The 18,570-nt window shown below is 38.3% G+C and overlaps 1 protein-coding gene across 1 annotated transcript; it reads left to right on the forward strand.

Moving 5' to 3' along the window:
• Positions 1-269: 269 nt before the first annotated feature.
• hhex (hematopoietically expressed homeobox) lies at positions 270-17,944 on the forward strand. Its single transcript, XM_062054986.1, has 4 exons — positions 270-782; positions 12,414-12,592; positions 17,311-17,361; positions 17,441-17,944. The coding sequence occupies exons 1-4, from the start codon at positions 428-430 to the stop codon at positions 17,684-17,686; spliced, it is 831 nt and encodes a 276-aa protein (XP_061910970.1). The 5' UTR covers positions 270-427; the 3' UTR covers positions 17,687-17,944.
• The last annotated feature ends 626 nt before the right edge of the window (positions 17,945-18,570 follow it).

An 18,570-nucleotide genomic window follows, 5' to 3' on the forward strand; every position in this document is an offset into this window, starting at 1 on the left:
CAAAAGCTATAGTGATGCATGCTTGGTTGTGGTTTAAATTCATATCCAACCACTTTTTATTGTCAATAAAATCAATACTGAGTTTCGTTTTTTAATGATTTCTGCTGGTGGTGTGCCTCAGGATTTTTTTCAATAAAAAAAATGTGCCTTGGCTCAAAAAAGGTTGAAAAACACTGCCTTAGCCAATCAGAAACGTTCACAGTCACCTGCCGGAAGTGGCCCCTCCATTTATCTCCTCCCTCCTGCGTCTGCAGCACAGATAGCAAGAAGTCCCAACAGTTGGATCAAGTCGTCCAGGAACTCCCCCAAACTACGTCCTGTACTAGACTGATAGATTTATACACGTCGTGTGTTTATTTATTCATTTATTTATTTTTTAATGCTGGAGAACGTGAGACTTTGCCAAGATTGAGGGAACGCCGCCACCATGAGCGCCCCTCTTTACGCGCCGACTCCCCTCCAGCAAGCCCACCCGACTCCCTTCTACATCGAGGACATTCTAGGGAAGAACACTTCTTCATCTTCGTCATGCTCCTCCAACACTCCGCTCCTTCCCTCGCCCAACTCTTCCTTCACAACTTTCATCTCCCCGTACCGGACGCCTCTGTACGAACCCACGCCGATCCACCCGGCGCTGACCCAGCAGGCTGCGGCCGCCTTGACGGCCTCCTACGTGTCCTCTGCCGGGGCCTTCGCCGGGTCCATGTACCCCTTCCACCCCCAGCAGCACCACCGCGTCGTGGGGGAGTACGCCCAGGCGTTGCTAAGGCACGACGCACTCGGTGAGTTGGTCAAATAAAAATAAATAATAATAATACGTTTAATTTGTTCACATTTTTATTTTTGCATTTTAATATTTTTTAATTTCAATTGGATTTTAATTAGTTAAAAATATTGAATACTCTGTACAGTATGTAATAATATGATCACTTTTTTCTGACAAAAAAAGTTCTCTTAAAGTCCATCCATCCATTTTTTCTACCGCTTGTCCCTTATGGGGTTGCAGGGGGTGCTTAAAGTCAATAAATACAATAAAAAATAATTGTAACATGGTGCCGATCAGTATCTTTGAAAAGTTAATTTATTCGAAGAGTTCCATTAAAAAGTGTGAACTACGTTACAATTAAATGCTGTAACTCAGTTGTAATTTATTAGTTAGGCACAATAAAATGACAACTATCCATCTATTCATTTTCTACCGCTTGTCCCTCTCGGGGTGTTTAAAGTCAATAAATAAAATTAAAATAATTGTAAAATAGTGTCTGTAAGTATCTTTGGAAAGTTTATTTATTCCAAGAGTTCAATTAAAAAGTGTGAACTATGTTACAATTAAATGCTGTAACTCAGTTGTAACTTATTAGTTAGGCACAATAAAATGACAACTATCCATCTATTCATTTTCTACCGATTGTCCCTCTCGGGGTGTTTAAAGTCAATAAATAAAATTAAAATAATTGTAAAATAGTGTCTCTAAGTATCTTTGGAAAGTTTATTTATTCCAAGAGTTCCATTAAAAAGTGTGAACTATGTTACAATTAAATGTTGTAACTTAGTTGTAATTTATTAGTTAAGCACAATAAAATTACAAACTATCCATCTATCCATTTTCTACCTTGTGTCCCTCTCGGGGTGCTTAAAATCAATAAATAAAATAAAAATAATTGTAACATGGTGTCTCCAAGTATCTTTGGAAAGTTTATTTATTCCAAGATTTCCATTAAAAAGTGTGAACCACGTTACAATTAAATGCTGTAACTCAGTTGTAACTTATTAGTTAGGCACAATAAAATGACAACTATCCATCTATTCATTTTCTACCGCTTGTCCCTCTCGGGGTGCTCAAAGTCAATAAATAAAATGATTGTAACATGGTGTCTCTAAGTATCTTTGGAAAGTTTATTTATTCCAAGAGTTCCATTAAAAAGTGTGAACTATGTTACAATTAAATGTAACTTAGTTGTAATTTAAGCACAATAAAATTACACACTATCCATCCATCCATTTACTACCGCTTGTCCCTCTCGGGGTGCTGAAAGTCAATAAATAAAGTAAAAATAATTGTTACATGGTGCCTCTCAGTATCTCTGAAAATTTAATTTATTCCAAGAGTTCCATTAAAAATTGTGAACTACATTACAATTAAATGCTGTAACTCAGTTGTAATTTATTAGTTAAGCATAATAAAATTACAACTATCCATCTATCCATTTTTTTACCGCATGTCCCTCTCGGGGTTGCGGGACAAGGGTGAGGGGGGATGGGGCTGGAGCCTATCCCTACTGGACTCGGGCGGAAGGATGGCAGGGTACACCCTGACAAGTGGCCACCTCATCGCTATAAACAGTTACACTTTAATTGTATAATTATTTGCTCACTGCTTTTAATAACATAGCACCACCTACTGTACAGGAGTGTGCAACACAGTCTACGGGACCCCTGAGGAGAAAAATCCGTCTGAACTTACAGTAATGTGTTGTGATATTACAGACGATAATGGTTACAGTGCTGTGATATTACAGTTAGTTCCTATGAAGTTTAAGGGTCATTTCTTGTCATTTGTTAAAAATATTGTTAAATGCTGTGAAATCATAGTCTTTTTTTTTTTTTACAGTGTACTTACAATTTAGTATGTCGTAAAATTTGACAAAAAGGCTTAATATTATACTATCATTACAATTATATTATACATTGTTCCATAAAAAAATAGTACTGGCTTGCACTCTAATCGGAAAATTAACTGCAAACATTTCCTGAGCCTTTTCTTAGTCTAAATTAAACTCCTGAAATCTAATGACATGCATGATGTTTATCGAGATAGTAAATATAACATGCAGAAAATGCATGTGGTTTCATATACAGTATATTGCAGAAATCATTTCAATATGCACAAAGTCGAGGGCAGTCTTTCTAATAGTTAATTAACATATTGTTATTGCTAGAGGGCCGCCAAAGATATCTGTTTCTCAGCTACTGAGTTGTAATAAACTTTTCCAACACGTGCGGTAGTAATGACACTATCAAACAATCAAACAAACAGAAGAAGTCTGGAGCTAAAGTAACAAATAGGTTTCTTAAGCGCAAAAAATATGCCTAAAGTGGTGTAGCTGTGTTTTCATTTACATTTTATTGTTATTGACTGTTTGGTTAAGAAACATATATTTTATTTGTTATTGATTTAGTTAGAATGTATTTATTTTAGCACTGCATACTTGTATGTACATTTATTTGTCTTCAGTTTTTTTAAATCCCTTCTTTTGCAGTATATTTGATTATTATTTATTTTTGTAATCAGCCTGACCTAAGCCTTGATAATAATATTTGTGGTTAACACATGCTTTCATATTATTTGACAAGGTTTAGCCTGTTAAACTGGAATTAGGTTAGATATCATTATTGAATATGATTAAGATCAAGAGCAAGATTACTAAATCTCACATTTTTGAGTGGGCCCTGGACCATAGTGAAAAAGTTGGGTACCAAGGTCAAAAAAGTGAAGAACCCCTGTACTGTTGTGCATGATTTGTATTTGTCATGTGGAGACAAAGCAATTTTGAAGATTTTTTGTTTTTGTTTAATTGTGTTCTTATTTTAACCTATGTCTGACCAATACAATAGTCATAACTTCTCAAGTACATGGAGAGTGCTGTTATGGCTAAATGCGAAGAATAGTGCACTTGCACACACTATAGTTACAATCAGTCAGAAGTTCGATTGTATATTTTGGGGACATGAATGGACTTAATATAGATGGTGTCACTAAAATCTGCATGGACACATTCATGTTTGCTTGTACTCAATTGGAATATGAACACATCTTCCATAGGATTTTTCAAAATTGGGACGGAATTTGATGCAATAACCCCACCCTAACAGAGACGGCCACAAGAAGGCTAAATATATAGTTTTTGTGGCTTTTGTTGAGTCCAGTTTTGCATATGTGCATTGGAGCATTTCAAGGTGTGTGAATCTGAGCCCATGCGTTACAATCATTATAGTGACGAATATGAGAGTTATCAGGCCGCCTTTGTGCTGATGATGTGTTTTTGTGTAGGGATGTTATGTGGTAACCTTGACTCGTCTTCCTGGTTTCTATTGTTCTGGAAACATCAGAGGACCGTGTGTGTGTGTGTGTGTGTGTGTGTGTGTGGGTTCTTGTATTTCTACCCTTCTTGAGATATCATCAAGGAAAAGTAGCTTCCATATGAGGACCGGTGAACAAGATAGGACCGAAATCATGGTCCCAATACGGAAAACCATTGCATTTGACAGAGAATGTCTCATTTGCACCCCTGGTGGTGAAATCCATCAAAATTAGGGAGGTCCCAAAAAGGAAGGATTTTTCAAATTGACTATGTCGGTTTTTAAAGTGCTCCCCCTCTGGTCAACATATGAAATAAAAAAGTGTGTGTAAAAAATTGAAATGCGCCCCCTTTGGCCAAAATTAATAGAAAAAATTAAATAAATATGTATAGGGTTTACCCCGCCTTCCGGCCAAATGCAGCTGAGATAGGCTCCAGCACCCCCCGCGACCCCGAAAGGGACAAGCGGTAGAAAAGAAAATGGATGGATGGATGGTATATAGAGACATACTGTAATAACTTGAAGTAAATAATGAAAATCAAAAACCAATTAGAAACTAAAAAAATCCCCCCCCCCAAAGAAAAAAATTCACTAAAAGCTTACCTTTTCTATATTTGCATAGTATGTATATATTATTAATGTTGTAAATACAAATCTTTATATATCTAGAAAGGGTGCTCCTAAAGAGGTAGGCATTTTTCGGAGGTCTCAAGAAGGCTACAAATACAAGAGGATGTGTGTGTGTGTGTGTGTGTGTGTGTTGTGTGTGTGTGTGTGTGTGTGTGTGTGTGTGTGTGTGTGTGTGTGTGTGTGTGTGTGTTAAAAAGTTAAAGTTAAAGTACCCATGATTGTCACACACACACTAGGTGTGGCGAAATTATTCTCTGCATTTGACCCATCACCATTGATCACCCCCTGGGAGGTGAGGGGAGCAGTGAGCAGCATCGGTGGCCGCGCCCGGGAATCATTTTTGGTGATTTAACCTCCCCATTCCAACCCTTGATGCTGAGTGCCAAGCAGGGAGGTAATGGGTCCCATTTTTATAGTCTTTGGTATGACTCGGCCGGGGTTTGAACTGTGTGCGTGTGTGTGTGGTGTGTATATATATATATATATATATATATACACTACCGTTCAAAAGTTTGGGGTCACATTGAAATGTCCTTATTTTTGAAGGAAAAGCACTGTACTTTTCAATGAAGATAACTTTAAACTAGTCTTAACTTAAAGAAATACACTCTATACCTTGCTAATGTGGTAAATGACTATTCTAGCTGCAAATGTCTGGTTTTTGGTGCAATATCTACATAGGTGTATAGAGGCCCATTTCCAGAAACTATCACTCCAGTGTTCTAATGGTACAATGTGTTTGCTCATTGGCTCAGAAGGCTAATTGATGATTAGAAAACCCTTGTGCAATCATGTTCACACATCTGAAAACAGTTTAGCTCGTTACAGAAGCTACAAAACTGACCTTCCTCTGAGCAGATTGAGTTTCTGGAGCATCACATTTGTGGGGTCAATTAAACGCTCAAAATGGCCAGAAAAAGAGAACTTTCATCTGAAACTCGACAGTCTGTTCTTGTTTTTAGAAATGAAGGCTATTCCACAAAATTGTTGGCGCTGAATGAACTGCACGGTTTTTTTTTGTCCGTTACCCTACGGAAGCTGCGAGGAGTAAATCTGGCCTCAGAAGCTGTTGAATGTTTTCCTGTCTCACTCCGACCGGCCGCTTCCTTAGGAGCTTGCTGCACGCTGCTGATTATTTTATCGACATCCTCAATACAGACACATTCAGGAAACACTCGGCCTCTGATAGCCCGGGATCCGTTTTTCGCATATTGTTGGACTTCCTGTGCGCGGCCCGGCGAGGATGTGGCTGACTTTTCTAGATTACAAACATGGAAGCCCATCAAGGCTGCAGCGATAAGGCATCACTTTTAATTGGTTTTGCAAAAATGTGTCTAAAAACCCCACACATTATTTCGTATACATGCGTGGTCATAAAAAAATATTAATTATTAATATCCATCCATCCCATCCATTTTCTACCGCTTGTCCCTTTCGGGGTTGCGGGAGTGGGGTGCTGGAGCCTATCCCAGCTGTATCAATAATAAAATAATACGTGAAATGTTTTATACAAATATATTATAAACTCAAATACATACAAATCATGACTACAATAAAACGAGTAAAAGGGACAAGCGGTAGGAAATGGATGGATGGAATATTAACATATTATGTTCTGCTATATGTTTTAAAATAAACAGTTTAATTATTATTGCTGGTGTCCCCTGGCTCTATAGCTTACCCGTGGCACTAGTCAAATGTATGGATGGATATTATTGTTATTGTGTAATAGTGTAAAAAAAAATGTTTTTCATGTGTCCGGGATCAACCTCGTTGTCATTGAGGGCCACATTGCATTAATGACTTCTTTAATTGATTACAATTCTGCAACCGGGTAATAATAAGATGTGATTAATCCTGATTAATCGAAATTCAAGTGTGAAGCATCTGATTACAAAATATATACATACTTTGACAGCATTAATATGAATGTATAATCACTTCGTGATATTATTACACAATTTCCGATGATTATTTGATTTTGATTTTTTTAAATGTACAAATTAAGTATTAACTTGCTTTGAAAAAACAAGTAAAGGTGACTAGCAGATATTTAACTGTTTATTTTTTATCTTTACAATAATATATATTTTTACACAGTATATTATAATATAATATTTGGCATTAAAAGATAATACTAACGTTTAAAAGATATGCATTTTTTTGTCAAAATGGAAAGTACGAATTAATTTAGTAAAAAAAATGTTAAAAAAGTAAATAAAATAAAATATTTTATTGACACATTTGTTCCAGGTTTTCGCGGGCCACAAACTGATGTGGCAGGCCAGGTCTTGCCCCCCAGGCCTTGAGTTCAAGACGTTTGGCATATACTACAATATCCATCATAAGGCTGCAGCAAAAAAGCGTAACTTGAGATAAATATGAGATATTGTATACAATAGTAGAATAAAAATCCCTTAAAAAAATCCTGAATGTAATCTGGATCACCCCCGAAATTTCTCGTAATCATCTGTCCCTTATTATCTACTTTCTGACATTTCTTGAAATATTCATCACCCCCCGTAACTTATTGAGCTATATGTTGATAACAGACAAACCCCTGCAGTGAATAATTTACCTCCTGATGGAGTCGGAAATATAACACGTTTAGTACAGCTACATATACAAATGTTAATTCAATGGATGATTTTTTATTTTTTTTATTTTTTTATTTTTTAAGTGAATGAGCTAATAAACAAACAAAAAAAAACAATATTCAGTAAAGGGGCCTATAATTACATAACATACATACATATAATTACATAACATTGCATTAGATTAAATAAAAACGTTTATATCGTTTTTAATTAATTATCTACATTATATATATATATATATATATATATATATATATATATATATATATATATATATATATATATATATATATATATATATATATATATACATAAACTAGTTTTATTTAATCTAATGCAATGTTATGTAATTAATAGTTCTAATGTGGGCCCGTTTAATATTTTGATCATTACCTTTTTCACTTTCAAAATTATTCATCCATCCATCCATCCATCCATTTTCTACCGCTTATTTCGTTCAATCGTATTTAATATAGAAGCCAAAGCGTAATGGTTTGTATAATAATAATAATAATAATAATAATAATAATAATAATAATAATGATAATAATAATAATAATAATAATAATAATAATGATAATAATAATAATAATAATAATAATAATAATAATAATAATAATAATAATAATAATAATTTCATACAATAATTTCACAAAACTGTTTGAAGCTTTCCCTTATTTAGCCACTTTTTAAAAAAAAAAATATATATTTTTTCTTTTAGACCTATAATGACATCCTGGACGGAGTACTTGCATTTGAAGTGTTTTCACTGGTTTCAAGTCTGGTTTCCTGTCGGGTTAATGGTGAGGAACAAACAATAGCAAGAGTTGAGGGTCGTGACAGAGACTTCAACTATGGCCAAATATCCGCATCATGTGCTTCCTGCTGCGTGGTGTGATTATGGGCGAAGGCGCGCCGACACACACGCACGTCCTCTTCTTATTTACACAATTGAAGGTCCACTTGTGGCCGAAAGTGTCTATTGTTTGTTGGCAGCCTTGATTGGAATGGAGGACCACGTTAAGACAAAAAAAGAAATGCACATAGAAACATTTACATATATTAAACGCAAATCTCATTTTAATTACTCGGATTAACCCAATATAGTATACTTGCTACGTTCTTTGCATTCACGCAAACACGGTATTTTTGCTTTTTATTTATACATTAAAATGCAATTCTAATGTTAAACATGACGCAATTACAAGACTCCCTATAGTTGCATCACAATGGAGCCAGTTAGTAATGATAGTTTCACCATCCTCTAAACTCCGTGGGTTATTATTAGCAACACATTCTGGGCCCTCATACCCAAAGTCCTGAAGGCCCCCGCATGGTCGCCCAACATCACCGCACACGCACACGCACACGCACACGCACACGCACACGCACACGCACACACTTAGTATGTTTACATGCACTAAAAAAAACTAATTGTTGACAGGATTTTGTTGAAAACAGATTTTTAAAACACATGTAAAACCTTAAATTGGTTTTTGACTTTTTAAAGTGATTAACACATCTAGAACATAAATAATCTGGTTTTGTTTATAAAAAAGTGATTTATTTATTTATTTAAAAAAAAAAAAGTGCCACAAAAATTCTATATAAAGTGGTCATAATATGAATTTACATACTCCTATAATATGTTGTTGTTCCCTTAAATATGATTATAATATTTCAGGTTTACTTTACTTCAGAGTGCAAAACAGAGATTATCATCTGTGAATAGTACAAATAAAAAACAATAAACCATTGTTATATTATTATTAGTGCACCACTTCTCCCCATTGAGGTCTCTGTTTCTAACTTTAATTGAGGGTCTTTGAATGCACCACGGTTATGGGTTATGTACTTTATCCTATGCTGCCACAGATAGATTTGTTATATTGTAAAAAAAAAATTCTATCACTTCATGCTTGTTCCAAAATGATGGTGCTGCGCGTGAATATACTTCAAGGTGAGCTTTGGTGACGTCATGATGTCCGTTTTGAGTGAAGCGTTCCATGCTTGGTTTCCCATTGTCCAGATGGAACAAACTAGTTTGCATATTTGATAGGTGGTGAAGTTAGTCTTGAGGTTCACAGTTATATTTATCTTATATCTACATTTCTACCCCGAAAGGGACACACGGTAGGTAATGGATGGATGGATGGATGGATCTACATTTCGGACATGTAAAAAAATATATATCTTCAAATTTCACAAAAACCCTGGTGCCCACTTACTCCTCGGCTTCGACATCCCTGATTATTGAAAATACTATTTATTTGATAGTTAATTTAATTTACATGTTTTAATATTGTTTTCAGAGTATTCATTTACAATTAGACAGCGGGTTTGTTTTTAACAGGCTACACTGAATTTAGCTATCTTGGAGCTAGTGCAGGGGTGTCAACATCATTTTAAATCGGGGGCCACATGGAGAAAAATCGCCTCCCAACTGGGCTGTACCGGTAAAATCACGGCCCGATAACTTAAAAATAAAGACAACCTCAGATTGTTTTCTTTGTTTAAAAAAAGAACAAGCACATTCTGAAATTGTGCAAATCATAACGTTGTTTTTTTGTTTTTTTACAAGTACCTGTTGTGGTTAATAGTATATATACTTTATTTGTCGTTATTTATATTTTCTGAAAAATTATGTGATAATGTTCATCAATCAACTCATTGATGCTAATTTTCAATCATTCAAGATAAAAAAATTATATAAAAATCAAATTATTGTATGTTATTTATGTAGTTTGATCATATTCCTCGACTGATGTACTAACATCATGTGGTTTATTTTGTACATACGTAGCATCATCTACAAAGATACAAAGAATTGATATTGTGACACCCAGTGGACACATTTAGAACAGCTGTTTCTTTCATTCAAAAATTAGCAAACTCATTCCGCGGGCCGGATAAAACCTGTTCGCGGGCATAATTTGGCCCTCGGGCCGTACGTTTGCCACCCCTGAGCTAGTGTAACATATGAGATGTATTAATTTCCCTAAAATCCATAATCTGCAACTTGGTTTCGTTTCTCTTTATATTTATTTAAGATTTTATTGAACATGAATGGTTTTATTTTGGTATTTCCTTTATTTTCGTCACATTACTGAAATTTATTTTGAAGGGCACAGGATGTGAGTCGTTGTTGCTCGAGTCTCCTCTCAGTCTGACACACACTAGCGACATCGTGATTAGGAACTTTGTTTCCCTAATTGGCTTGGAGAAATCACTGCCTCCCGCGTTCGAATGACCAAATAAGGTCCTATGTCCTCTGAAAGGTGACACGTTTAATCGTATAATTTGAATATGTAGATTCTTAATCAAATTCATTAAATCCATCGTGTCCATGTTTCAGCTAACGTGGAGCAATGTTCTTTACGACATGACTTCCTCTTGTAATGCTGATTGGCGGAGAGAAGTCACATGGTCATTGTTGTTCGTTTGATGATAATAATTGGACCATTAGAATTTGTTATTTCTTAATCTAATTCAAATTAACATTTTATATTCATGTTGACTTACATAATTTGTTTATTTACATTCTGTCTTGCCTCTGGTGAGGGCGGTCGCATTTTTCTCCGCTCCCTCCTTCCCTGCTTGCTCTCTTTGTTTTTGTCTTGTCTGAACTATTTTGAAGCCTCTTTTCTTGAGCTGTCCTCAAATCTAAACATCAAAATGAATTTGATCAACTGGACTCTCGACGCAATTGACACAGTCTTTTCGACAAGGAAAAGAGGTTCGGGGGAGCCTGGCTGCCCTGATGGAACCATTGCTGCGGGGTACGTGAGAGATTCCTGGAATACTTGGAGAATCATGTGCCTCTCAGTCCTTTCCATCGAGGACGTGGAAGACATCTACCTATTTGGAGCTGTGATCGCAGGGCATTTGCTGATTGGGCTGGGCATTGCTCTGGTGTATCGTCAAATTCGGAAGACGATGGCAGCCACTCAAGGGGCCAACAGGCTGTTCAACGCAATGGAAGGATTGGGTCGTGCTGTGGGATCACAGACTGGAGCGATTGCTGATTTGAATCGCAAGGTAGATTCCATCTTGATGAAGTTATAGAAAGAATAAATTGGAATTGTCAGAGCCAGCATACAGAGCAGGAATGTCATTGTTTTGACTGCTCGAAGAAAAAACAACATCTTAATCTACGATTTGACTCCCTCGAATGGCCTTGAGGAACAGGCTGTTTGAAAACACTCCCCTGAGGACTCCTCAAAGATGGACGCTTTTGACCTTTCCCTTTTTTTCAAAAGCACCTGGGTCGGACTCTTGAACTCTTGAACTCTTGGGGCCGGCCTCGGCCCATAAAGACAATTCCAACATCTCACCCAAGTTAATTGGGCATACATGCACGCACACACACCCCTCCCCAAATCAACGCCTTCACCACTGCTTAATTCCTCCGGGGTTGTGGGGGCTGAGCAGCGCTCAACAGCAGCTGCCGGCCTCCAAAGCCCTGTTGGATGACTCTGTTGCGAGTTGTTGTGATTACATGTACCATGTTTATGTGTGCCATGCTATGTGAGGTTTTTTTCCTCGGACTCAGTCTGGACCATTCCTGAGGGTCCAGCCTCAGACTGATATTTTTTTTACTTCCCCCCTTCCCCAATGTCACCTTTTTCCCACCTTTTTAAGGAGCGCCTAAGTGAGGCTGATCCGTTGGCGGTCCCGTCTTGTCTCCCTGTAACGTATGTCTGCTCTTAGCGGGATTGTGCCGAAAATGTAATTTCAGTTCTTATGTGTCTTGTACATGTAAGAATGGACAAATAAAGCTGATTGATTGATTGATTGATTTTAAAGGACAGAAAGTAATACTTAACCTTGAACATTATAACAATATTGATGTAAGTAAAAAAGCCCAATGGCTTTGTGGAGATTCATAAAAAATATGCCTAAAAAGGTAAAACATGAAAGCACATTAGCATTTGTTTTTATACAATATATGCAGCATTTTGATTCAAGCAGACAATTAATTCTGTATTTTCAATAATTGGTCGGTATGTTCACAGTATACAATAATGTACTATGTAACATGCTGATTGTATATTTGTATTCAATATTTGTCTTAAAGATACAACTGCATGTGCTTTTGTCTAAAAGGGAAACCACTGTTGTGGACGCCTTTCATCCAGCGGCCTTTGCACAAGCGAAAAGGTGGCCAGGTTCGGTTCTCCAACGACCAAACTATTGAACTGGAGAAAAAGTTTGAGACCCAGAAGTACCTTTCACCGCCAGAGAGGAAAAGACTGGCCAAGATGCTACAGCTTAGCGAGCGACAGGTGAGAACCGGCAAAAAACAATGCAGTAACACAAAGTGATTGATTGTAAAGCCACGGCACACTAAATGTAACAATAAAATATTAATATAATCTTAAACTTTTATCAGTACACTTCACTATGAATACCATGTGCACTTTCCTAACGGTGCAATTGAATTGGTTACTGTCCAAAAATGATGATCGCAGTACTTACTCTTCTTCTCTCCTTTTTAATTGCGAATTGCAACCACTTGAGTGAATCCCTCCACTTCCGCCGCATTGCCAAGAGGGTGATGATTGAGGGTGGTTAGGGTCTATTGCTGCACGCACACCATTTGGGACAAGAGTAGGGAACCTATGGCTCTTTTAAAGACTGCATCTGGCTCTCAGATAAATCTTAGCTGACATTGCTTAACACGATAAGTAATGAATAATTCCGCTGGCAATCACAGTGTTAAAAATAACGTTCAAAATATAAAACATTCTCATGCATTTTAATCCATCCATCCGTTTTCTACCGCACCTGTTCAAGAAGTCGCATTAATGGTAAGAAGTATTTTATATATTATTTGTTAGCTTCAGAATATATGTTATTAAAAAGAATAAGAGACTTATTATACTCTAAAATGTTGGTCTTACTTAAAAATGCACGCATTTAGTTGTATTCAGTGTTAAAAAATATTATATGGCTCTCACGGAAATACATTTTAAAATATTTGGCTTAAAATATCTCTCAGCCAAAAAGGTTCCGACCCCTGATTTGGGGCGTGTGGACTACATTAGGCTACTGATTCTGCAAGGCTTTTTGGCCTAAATTCAACAAACAAACAAACAGACAGAAGACACAACTGGAGGAGAAGAAGGGTGGACTTGCATGTTTTTAAAAAAAATATTTTCGCGATTTTTGTTGTTAAACGTGGGCAAATAACCTTTTATTGAAACACTGAAAGTTTCATTCTAAAACTCAACCATATTTAATTTGTTTATGTGTAGTACTCCCTGCCCTGCACTATCCTTATTTGTGTGAAATTGCTGGCTTTGTGCCGACATTCGGTAAAAACACGGTGCTACCTCAACTTAAGAGTGTTTTGGAATAAGAGCTGTCTCTCTGCTAATTGTAACGCGTTACATTGCAAGCAAATATTTTAGTTACAAGCATTCCCGCAATATGAGTATGCCATTTTACTAGTGTAACCCACGTGGTTCAGTCCCTGCTTTGTTTCTGTTCCACCCGGGCCTTGGATCTGCTTCGTCCGCATGAGAAACGAGCGTGCTGGCTACCGAGCTAAAAGCTCAATAGCCAGCACTTTTTGATGTTGCCAGGAAGTGAGGTTTACCAACGTACACATGGTCCAGCCACACAGGCCGTTACACTGGCAATAACTTGTAGCAAGAGATGGACATAACTTATTGTTTTTCCACCATGGGAAGAATGAATGTGAGTGAATGACAGTGCTTAGAAGAAGAAGTGGATGATATTCATTGAATTAAAGAAATAAATCATCAAAAACACGATAGAGCGTCTCGACAACTTGGCCGAGCGATTCGAGCTAGTCTTCTCCGTACTGAGGCAGAATGAGTCTAACGCTCGCCAAGGATTTTAAAATAATATCCAGACGGCGGACATTCATCCATGAAAATACAGAAAAACCAATGACGGTGTGATGGTGTGATGGTATGATGGTGGTGACGGAAAAGCAGCTGAAAAAAAATACAGTTCAAATCCCCTTTCTAAAGTAAATGTACATTATTATTACAAACCCCGTTTTCATATGAGTTGGGAAATTGTGTTAGATGTAAATATAAACGTAATACAATGATTTGCAAATAATTTTCAACCCATATTCAGTTGAATATGCTACAAAGACAACATATTTGATGTTCAAACTGATAAAAAAAATGTTTTTTTGCAAATAATCATTAACTTTAGAATTTGATGCCAGCAACACGTGACAAAAAAGTTGGGAAAGGTGGCAATAAATACTGATAAAGTTGAGGAATGCTCATCAAACACTTATTTGGAACATCCCACAGGTGAACAGGCAAATTGGGAACAGGTGGGTGCCATGATTGGGTATAAAAGTAGATTCCATGAAATGCTCAGTCATTCACAAACAAGGATGGGGCGAGGGTCACCACTTTGTCAACAAATGCGTGAGCAAATTGTTGAACAGTTTAAGAAAAACCTTTCTCAACCAGCTATTGCAAAGAATTTAGGGATTTCACCATTTACGGTCCGTAATATCATCAAAGGGTTCAGAGAATCTGGAGAAATCACTGCACGTAAGCAGCTAAGCCCGTGACCTTCGATCCCTCAGGCTGTATTGCATCAACAAGCGACATCAGTGTGTAAAGGATATCACCACATGGGCTCAGGAACACTTCAGAAACCCACTGTCAGTAACTACAGTTGGTCGCTATATAAATAAATGATAAATGGGTTATACTTGTATAGCACTTTTCTACCTTCAAGGTACTCAAAGCGCTTTGACAGTATTTCCACATTCACCCATTCACACACACACACTGATGGCGGGAGCTGCCATGCAAGGCGCTAACCAGCACCCATCAGGAGCAAGGGTGAAGTGTCTTGCCCAAGGACACAACGGACGTGACTAGGATGGTAGAAGGTGGGGATTGAACCCCAGTAACCAGCAACCCTCCGATTGCTGGCACGGCCGCTCTACCAACTTTGCCACGCCGTCCCCTGTAAGTGCAAGTTAAAACTCTCCTATGCAAGGCGAAAACTGTTTATCAACAACACCCAGAAACGCCGTCGGCTTCGCTGGGCCTGAACTCATCTAAGATGGACTGATACAAAGTGGAAAAGTGTTCTGTGGTCTGACGAGTCCACATTTCAAATTGTTTTTGGAAAATGTGGACGTCGTGTCCTCCGGACCAGAGAGGAAAAGAACCATCCGGATTGTTATAGGCGCAAAGTTGAAAAGCCAGCATCTGTGATGGTATGGGGGTGTATTAGTGCCCAAGACATGGGTAACTTACACATCTGTGAAGGCGCCATTAATGCTGAAAGGTACATACAGGTTTTGGAGCAACATATGTTGCCATCCAAGCAACGTTACCATGGACGCCCCTGCTTATTTCAGCAAGACAATGCCAAGCCACGTGGTACATCAACGTGGCTTCACAGTAAAAGAGTGCGGATACTAGACTGGCCTGCCTGTAGTCCAGACCTGTCTCCCATTGAAAATGTGTGGAGCATTATGAAGCGTAAAATACCACATTGGAGACCCCGGACTGTTGAACAACTTAAGCTGTACATCAAGCAAGAATGGGAAATAATTCCACCTGAAAAGCTTCAAAAATTGGTCTCCTCAGTTCCCAAACGTTTACTGAGTGTTGTTAAAAGGAAAGGCCATGTCACACAGTGGTGAACATGCCCTTTCCCAACTACTTTGGCGCGTGTTGCAGCCATGAAATTCTAAGTTAATTATTATTTGGAAAAAAAAAATAAAATTTATGAGTTTGAACATCAAATATCTTGTCTTTGTAGTGCATTTAATTGAATATGGGTTGAAAAGGATTTGCAAATCATTGTATTCCGTTTATATCTACATCTAACACAATTTCCCAACTCAACGGAAACGGGGTTTGTAGAACTGGAAGCCGTGCGTATTTGTTTTGGATAGCGTTGGAGCCGGGACGCAGTAGACACGCAATGCACACATTGACTTGAGTGGAAACGTATCGGGAGTGTTGAGCGAGAGGCGGAAGTCCAAAAGGGGCAAGACAGGCTTGGAGGTCCAGAGAACAGGCAGGAAGTCGGGGGAAATAGAGAGGCGTCGAAGGTCTGTGTCTAGGCGGGAGTTCAAGATCCAAGAAGCAGCCAGAGAACCAGAGGGAATACGGGGAGACGAGACACACAGCTCGTGACGCGGGAATGGAGTAATTGCTGCTGGTTGACGACAAGGAAAAAACGAGACAAGTGGACACGGCGGGGGAGAAAACACAGAGAGAGCATAGAGCTAGATCGATTCGGCTTACTGTACATGACAGGTCGCTACGTTCTGGCGCAGGATAGCAGGTTGTGCTGGCTTATGAAGGCAGGGCTTCTCATCAACGACAAGTGCGTTGATTGCAGATGATTGATTGCAGCTGCTTGCTGTAGCCGGACTGGCACGCGCCTGGCGCGCTACTGGAGGTGCGCCCAGCGCAGACCACACAATTTTGAGTGCGTGAGTGCTTTCTACTGAGAAATATGTCAGAATTGAGTGCGCTTGGCATTCCTAAAATAGCAAGTGATGGATCCAAGCCAACTTCAACCATCGCCATCTTGGTTATGTATGGCAGAAGAGGAGAAACCAGCTCGAGTGGTTACAATTTACAACTACAAAGGAGAGAAGAAGACTAGAAGGCGTATAAACATTGCAAGTGTGCAACTACAATAATCGATTTGGAACAGCGCTATACCCTGCAAAACGTGGGAAACCTGGTGTACATGGTATACACGCTTAAGTGGAAGTATGGAAGCATAGAATTGAATCACAGCCTCAGTGTGAAGGCACTGAGACATAGCCATCTGCTGCTGACAACCACACTTCCTTGTCATCCACCAATCACACTCACACCATGATTCATTCTTGAACACAGGACTTCTGAACATCAACATGTATAACATTGCCAGAACAACCCAATACAATAGTTCAGTTATAATTCTGATAATGTACCCAAAAACATATATATTGCTATACATACATTTTGATCACTTTGTTTTTCAGGTCAAAACCTGGTTTCAAAACCGTCGTGCAAAATGGCGAAGACTGAAACAGGTCGGTGCTCTTCACTTCATATTCTCACATTATAAATGTTATTGTATGGAAGATTCTCATTTGATGTTCAATCGGTCAGGAAAATCCCCAAGGAGCAAAAAGGGAGGAGGATATGTGCAGTGCAAAAGGAGAAGGGACGTCTGACCCGTGCGGGGTCCAGGGCCCGGAGCAGAGACAGACTGCGTCATCCGGCATGGTTCACAGTGTGCGATCAATGTCGCAACAACAGTCCCTCACAGAGCCGGAATCGAATCTTTCAGAAGACACAGACCTGGAGCTGGACATCGAGGACGACTGTGAGGACACATTGAACCAGCAGCTCTGAGTTTCAAGACCATGAGGACTCCAACTGAGAGGCTGACACGCCATTCTATTCCCTGATGGTCAAACATGGTGAATAGACCCCAATAGAAGCAGAGAAGGAGTCCTGTCAACGTTTTGTAAATAAGTTGGGAAGGTTATTACTGTATCTAAATGGTACTGTATATTAACAGATTAGAAACTTCTTCTGTATTTTGTTTTCAATGAAAAAGGATCATTAAATAAATGTAGCAAACAAGTGTGATACTGTCTAAAAAAACTGTGTGTGTGTGTGTGGAAAATGTGCTGATGTTGAAATCGAAAATAGCTTTAAGTCTAACTCAAATAGTATAAAATGTACAGCACTGTATGTTTTTATGTGATCAATACAGAATTCTTATAAAATACTAATACTCTACAAAAAGTAAACAAGAAATAGTTAGGTTAAAAAAAGACAGTAGTCGCTCGTCCACCAGTTCTTTTCAGTGAATGTTTTCCCTTTCTTATGTTTCCCATGCTTAAAGTGGACTCCTTTGGTGTAAGTGCGTAAAAAAAAAGAAAAAAAAAAAGGAAAGTGAAATCAAGATGAAATTAGACATCGAAAAATGCTCAGAAAAAGGAAGAAATGTCGACCCCTTTTTGGCCACCTGGTTCAAGCCGGTCGACTGTCATGACATTATGCCGCCTCATACCAAAGACTATAAAAATGGGACCCATAACCTCCCTGCTTGGCACTCAGCAACATAGGGTTGGAGTTGGGGGTTAAATCACCAAAATGATTCCCGGGCGTGGCGCCGCTGCTGCCCACTGCTCCCCAAGGGGATGGGACAAATGCAGAAGACAAATTTCACCACATCTAGTGTGTGTGTGTGACAATCATTGGTACTTTAATCTTAATCTACTAAAGAA

Source organism: Entelurus aequoreus, linkage group LG08 (assembly GCF_033978785.1).
Source record: "Entelurus aequoreus isolate RoL-2023_Sb linkage group LG08, RoL_Eaeq_v1.1, whole genome shotgun sequence".
Lineage (NCBI taxonomy): Eukaryota > Metazoa > Chordata > Actinopteri > Syngnathiformes > Syngnathidae > Entelurus > Entelurus aequoreus.